The sequence below is a fragment of the Arachis hypogaea genome, chromosome 6, assembly GCF_003086295.3.
Source record: "Arachis hypogaea cultivar Tifrunner chromosome 6, arahy.Tifrunner.gnm2.J5K5, whole genome shotgun sequence".
In the NCBI taxonomy this organism is placed as follows: Eukaryota; Viridiplantae; Streptophyta; class Magnoliopsida; order Fabales; family Fabaceae; genus Arachis; species Arachis hypogaea.
The window spans coordinates 114,377,362-114,383,971 of record NC_092041.1 but is presented as its reverse complement, the minus strand read 5'-3'; the positions used below and the strand labels follow the sequence as shown (position 1 = coordinate 114,383,971).

The 6,610-nt window shown below is 35.3% G+C and overlaps 1 protein-coding gene across 1 annotated transcript; it reads right to left on the bottom strand.

Annotated features, from left to right (window-relative positions):
- Positions 1-600: 600 nt before the first annotated feature.
- LOC112755930 (uncharacterized) lies at positions 601-6,327 on the bottom strand. Its single transcript, XM_072197775.1, has 9 exons — positions 5,862-6,327; positions 4,040-4,330; positions 3,799-3,922; positions 3,016-3,145; positions 2,494-2,530; positions 2,150-2,390; positions 1,507-1,617; positions 1,322-1,418; positions 601-1,077 (listed from the first exon to the last, which is right to left on the bottom strand). Exons 2-7 carry the CDS (start codon positions 4,268-4,270, stop codon positions 1,520-1,522), a joined length of 861 nt encoding a protein of 286 aa, XP_072053876.1. The 5' UTR covers positions 4,271-4,330; positions 5,862-6,327; the 3' UTR covers positions 601-1,077; positions 1,322-1,418; positions 1,507-1,519.
- Positions 6,328-6,610: the final 283 nt, after the last annotated feature.

The following is a 6,610-nucleotide window of genomic DNA, read 5'->3' as shown; positions in this document are numbered from 1 at the left end:
GTTTATCTAAAAAATACTTTATATTTTATATATATGCGTGTTCCCGTGTCGTGTCGTGTCCCGTGTCCGTGCATCATAGATTTTATGATATGTTATTCAATTTTTTTATTTAAAAATCAATAGTTCAATATATTGAAAAAAAAAAAAACTTAACAAGTGATTTGATGAGATTTTTTATCTGGCAAAATACAAGATAATAAAACATGTAACATACGGCCATAACTCCATTAATAATATGTAATTCAAATTTATAACTTCACTCGTGGGACTTGAGACTTTGTTATAAGCAAATATTTGACATATTTTCATCATTGTTAGGACTTAATTTTTTCTATGTGATTTTTATATTTACGTTTACTATAATGTAAAATAGTTTATTATCAATATAGAAAATCTTTTCTTTTGTTTTTCCTTCTAATCTTACTAATCCTTCTTGTCAAAAATATATATTACAATGCAATTCACCTTGTATGAAAAATTTGAATAAATAATGAGAACAATATAGAGGTTATTACATGTGAGGACATCTATAATAACAGCTTGACAAAGGATGAAAAGAAATAAGAACAAGAACTAGGTGCCCAATGTGAAAAACAGAGGTAACAATGCAATCTTCTCTAAAATGGAATATACTTGATGGTTCTACCCTGCATAAATAGCAGGTTTCTTAAAATCATTAAATTACACCCGTGTTTCTAGAATTGTTGAAGAACCTATGAGAACTAATATGCACAAAAATCACATTCAATGTGATGGCCCATCCATCGTCACACAAATTCACCCAACATTGACAACTATCTACAAACTCAATGCTGGACATGACTACAAAGAATCATATTTTGATTCAGACATGATTTTCTTTTTTACATAAGGTTTATTCCTACATGGCTACCAGAAAACCGATTCCAGCACCCATTGATCCAATACTACCATAACTCTTTCTGAGTAATTGCAGTATCAGGTATAAATACACTAGTGTAAACATCCAAATGGAAAAGAAGCAGCCCGCAGATTCCAGTTTCCTTTGCCATCTGGAGCCAACTTATACACAACCTGGTGAGCATGACTATATATGACCTGCACATCATAAAACACATTGGTTTCAATGCCAAACAATTTCACTTTCAAACTAACAAATTAAATGGTAAATTCACACATCATCCAGCAAAACATAAAAGCTATACTTGACCCAAAAAATAGACAATCATGCCATGCATTGTGAGAACAGTGAAAGGGGAAAAATAGTTGTCGATCATGAGCTGTTCATATGGGAATCAACCCATTTCAACCTCAATCTAGAAGCAAAGCAAAGCAAAAGTACCTCTAGAATGCAAAATAATAACTTGCAAGGCTAGATTGGAAGTCCGCCACTCAAGTAGCAGTTCCACTGCTCTAGTCCTGCTGCACACTAATGGTACCTGCAACATAGTACTTTCAAAGCATAATTCATGCTGGACATAACATAGAGATATACAGTACCAGTAGAAATACAAGTGAAGGGCCCACCTTATTTGCCCCCTCACCCAGCGGTTTGGTCAGGACCACTGCCTTGCATAAACTGTGGAGAAGGAGCAGGAACAATAAATTGTGGTTGGCCTGGAACTGGTGCAGCGATTCCTGAAATGGTCAACACAATTGCAAAATCAGTAATCACATACATCAACAGTGAACTTCAAGAAGATTTTATCAGTAGTGATAGTGAAATGCAGCATGACTACATGCACATCTGACAGCATCATTCTACATTGGATACAGTAATAAAAAACTTGCCTATACTAAGTGCTGATCAAATACAAATTTAATACTCGGTATCCATCTAAACTTCAATCTAGCTCTATATTATCAATTATCTCCACATTCTATCAAATGTTAATTAGTAACTAAAATGCTTACATAGGCAATATTTTCATTTCGTTAATTAACCGCTTTGCAGAAAGATATACTAGCAACTGGGAAGTCTATGCATTTCTGGAATATCACTGCTTATTATAGGTTTTACTGTGAATATTAGTTCCTATGTATATCAGCTTTCATGTCTCAAAAAAGCCTACAAAACAACCTCCAAATCAACTATGTTGCAGAACTCTTACAATCACAAGTGAAAAGTACAAGAGTGTTTACAAGTCAATAAAAAAAAAGCAGTGTGTACCACTAGGATATGGTGTTTGAATGGCAGGCATAGGTGAAGTTGACATCGCATTAACATTAGATCCACCATATGGCACGATCTGATGGCCTTGTATTGTATAGCCTTGCATTGCTGTATACCCATGTCCACTAGGCATAGCCTGACCCACTTGTCCATAGGAGGGATAAATGGTTGTGTTTACTGCACCAGGCACTCCATATATCTGAAGGTACTGCTGACCCATATATGGATTGTACATACTCTATTAAACAAGATGACAGAGGTAGAAATAGTCAGCAGAAGATCAATAAAACTAAATTCTTCCTAAGCCAAATTGAAAAAATAAAAATAAAAATCAATATGACCTGTGGGTAGACGTATTCAGGTCCATACGTTGTATACCTGCAAGGATAAAAAAACAACCACATATAATGGAAAAGATCACCTCTATAGCATGATTCTGGTGTAATACATCCTGATGCACAATGCAAATGTAGTTAGGAACACCTCACATACTTAAAGATAAATGTAGCAAATGATTAGTTTTTATTACGTTCCGTTGACATAAGTTTTCCACTAAACAATAAACAACTAATGCCTTATTCTATACGATTCTCCTATCCTAATTAATCCCTACTACGAGGATGCCACATGTTGTAATTGTATATAAAGATCGCCATATGAAAAAATGCCTTAACCAGGTTGAGTTTTGGGTTTTAACATTCAATAGCAATATCACTTGACAACAAATAGTAATAATATTGGAGATATATCCATAGATGTGACAAGTATATAGAAGAAGCTAAAGTAGTAGTAACTATTGACAACAAAGACACAAACAAATCTTTAAATCAAATTATCTCAATGGGGCATAACATCCAACTCACCCATAAGGTGGATAAACCAACCCCTGTTGATAGCCGTATGAAACTGGTTGCTGGTAGCCGAAACTTCCCAAAAAGGCTCCTCTCGCTGGTTGCAAACCTCCAACATATGGGGAGGCTGGTCTTATCCGTCCTATAAACGACAAAGGAATCAAGCACCAAATAAAAGTAACCCATGTGGAAAGAAGTAGACTATGTTTATGCTACAACAGTACTCATAACAATGAAATATTGCTTGGGCACAAGTCAACAAAATTGTTTAAGGAAAGTAGACTGAATTGGTAAATGGGCCAATCAGAGAGATCAAACTAATTTTAAATTGACCATACATTGACATGCATGAGCACTTAGCAGAAATAAGAAATTGTGGACCAAAAGAAAAGTTGAGACAATCACAGTAAATCAGATAAACGCTCACCTTGCATATTTAGGATGAAGTACGTGTTCTTTAGATAACAGTACATGTTCTAAAAAAAATAAAAGATAAAAACCCAAACTCCACAGAAAATACAAGCAATCAAGCACTTTAAATCACCGCCCACAAATTTATCTTGATAACATGGGCATGTAAATGTGGGTTTCCAACCATCTCCAAAATAATATATATATTTTAAATGTAGTAAAAACGACAAGACCAATGATGATAGAAGCAACGATGAAACATCAGTCAATGTACTCAAATTTTAGTATGCGCAATTGGAGCGTAGCATAAACATCAGTCAAGGTACTCAGTAAATGTAGTCAATTAATTGAGGCAGTGGAAGAATGAATTTAGTAATAGAATACCATAAGGCAGCGGAGGGCGTGGTCGACCGAGTGAAGCCAAGTTACAATTAGCTCTTCTACCATCAATGATTGGAGTTGGATCAGCACACGCTCTCCTAGCAGCCTCGGGATCCCGGAAAGTCACCTATACCCTCCAATTCCATGCAGAAACCAAGTCATTCTAATAGTATAAACTTGCAAAACCAACAATTTTTTTTTGAAGTAGTAGCTAGCAATTACAGTGGAATAAAGAGATACTCACAAAACCATATCCTTTGGATCTCCCGGTGTTCTTGTCAGTGATGACTACCGCCTCAAGAATTTCACCAAATTGCTCGAAGTGGCGGCGCATGGTTTCACTTTGAGTCTCCCATGCCAGCCCTCCGACGAAAACCTTGGTGTATGTGGTGTCACCGAAAGGAGAGTTCAATAACTGAAACCCCGAACTTGAACTCGATCCCGAGCTTGGGCCCTGAATCGCTTGGTATGCCATTAACAATCAAGATGGTGACGATTCTCCTCCACAGGCACCCACAAGGACAAAATGAGAACACTGAAAACGAAAACAACATAAGAGGAATGAAAATCACTGAGAAGAATATACAAAATGATACTGAATTCAGATTGGGAAGGGATAGGGGGAAACTCAGGCATCCACGTGATCAAGGAAAGAGAAGGAAAAAACAAAGAAAGGTGCGCAGTAGGAAGAAGAAGTAGATTACAAAGGAATATACTGAGAACCAGAGGAAGAAGAGTTTCGAAGAACGGCGAATATAAGTTTTTTTTTTGGGGGGAGGGGGAGGGGAGAGGGGGGAGGGAGGAGAGAAGAACAGTGATGAGTGGGGATAACCTAATGATATGGTCTTACAAAAAATAAAAAAGACTAACCCATTCGTGTATTTTTGGTCCATATATAAGATAGACATTAACCACAAAATTTAAAGCTACTTTATACCTAGGACAAGAAATTAGTTATCTAACTAAAGTGTATTATAACGTACTACTGCAATTAAAAGTACTAATAAAATGTCTATTAATATTTTTTATAAATTAAATATATATGATAATAATAAATGAGGTTAGTCAACATGACAAGTATTTTATATTATAATTAATAAATTTTTTGTTCAAATTTTAGAAATAACAAAGTAAAAAACTAGCATTTCTGCTTTAAAAACTAGCATTCATCAGCAACAATGTTAACTCTAGCAGGTTTCAAAGTGATATATATATAAATGTAACGTATTTAGAGGTGGCCAGCCTAATTATTGATGAAATTAGCATTCATCAACAACAATGTTAACTCTAGCAGGTTTCAAAGTGATATATATATATATATATATATATATATATATATATATATATATATATATATAATGTATTTAAAGGTGGCTAGCCTAAGTATTGATGAAAATTAAAGCGACCCAATACAAAGACTAATGCCAAAAACATGGAATTTTGATGCCATCAGTTATTTCTAACAATTACACGAATGAAGAGTTCATAGTTTGGGCAAATAATTTTGCCTTGTGCAGTCCACATCACTCTAGTCCGAAATTTATAATAACTAAACTTCCAAGAATCTCTGTGACTCCACCCTAAAGAAAGCTAAACTAAACCCTAAAGAAATCTTCTCTTTTGTAAAACTATAAGCCTATAAGAAGCCACTATAACTTTGGTTCATTTGATTGGAAAATTGGACTAATGCAAGAGCTATGCAATCTACCTACACAAGAGAGTTACTTGCTGTCCCATGTTCCCTTAATCCACGAAAATCCCTTAACAGAAAACCCCCAAGTAACTGCACAAATTCAAAACCTAAAGAATGATACTATGAAAAGCAAACAGAACAAGCATCAATTACATATAGATCTGATCCAAAAACTATTTGTTTCTCCATCTTCAGTGACTCAAACCCTAGAATTCAGGCATCAATTACAAATTAAAGTTAAATCAGACCAACAAATGAACTCAGTTATAGGTGGTTTCAACCGCACAAGGTAGCACGCTTCAACTCTAACAACACAGAACCATATGATTCGATGCAGAGGGAAGCAGAGGTAAAGAGGAAAGGAAAACCAAACCTTATTCGACGCCGCAAGACTAATGAAACTGTGAAATCATGCGTTGCAAATTAGCCTCCTTGGCTCTTTCCCTGTACCCTAATCCTTAATGTGCAATTAACGTAGCACTCTTAATGGTTCATGAGACAGATTCAGTTTATGCTTTCCTCCGATTGCCGGAGATTCATACGGAGAAGGAGGTGCTGCGGCGTGTTTTCGATTTGAAACAGCGGAGAAACTGAGAGGTGAGGTTTCAGGAAGTTTCTAGAAAAGAGAATAGCTTAGACGGGTGCCCGTGGTGGTGCTGAACTGAATGAAGTGAAGTTGTGGAGTGGTTGTTTCCGCCAAGTACGGTATTGCGGCAGTTGCGGCAAGGCCTGCGTTAGGGTCTTGTGTTTTTCTCTTTCCCCTTCTTCTTTCTCTGTACACCAAAAACCCAAAAAAATAAAAATAAAAAAGTAGCACTCCCAATTAGTTAGTTTGATTTACATTTGCCAGAAGGGCTTCTTTTTAATATTCAATAATTACAATATGACCCACATATTTTCTCCTAATTTTATATTAATCTATAGATCTCCAAGCACCACACCAAAGAAAAAACGGCTAATTTTTTAAGAAATGAAAAAAAAAATAATGTGTAATTCAGTATTATGGTGTATTGGTATGTTTTTTATATGGATTTAACATTTTTTATTTTAATTTAAATAACAAATCGGATGTCACATTTGACAAATTGAAGAATTATATTTCTATAATACATTTTCAATTTG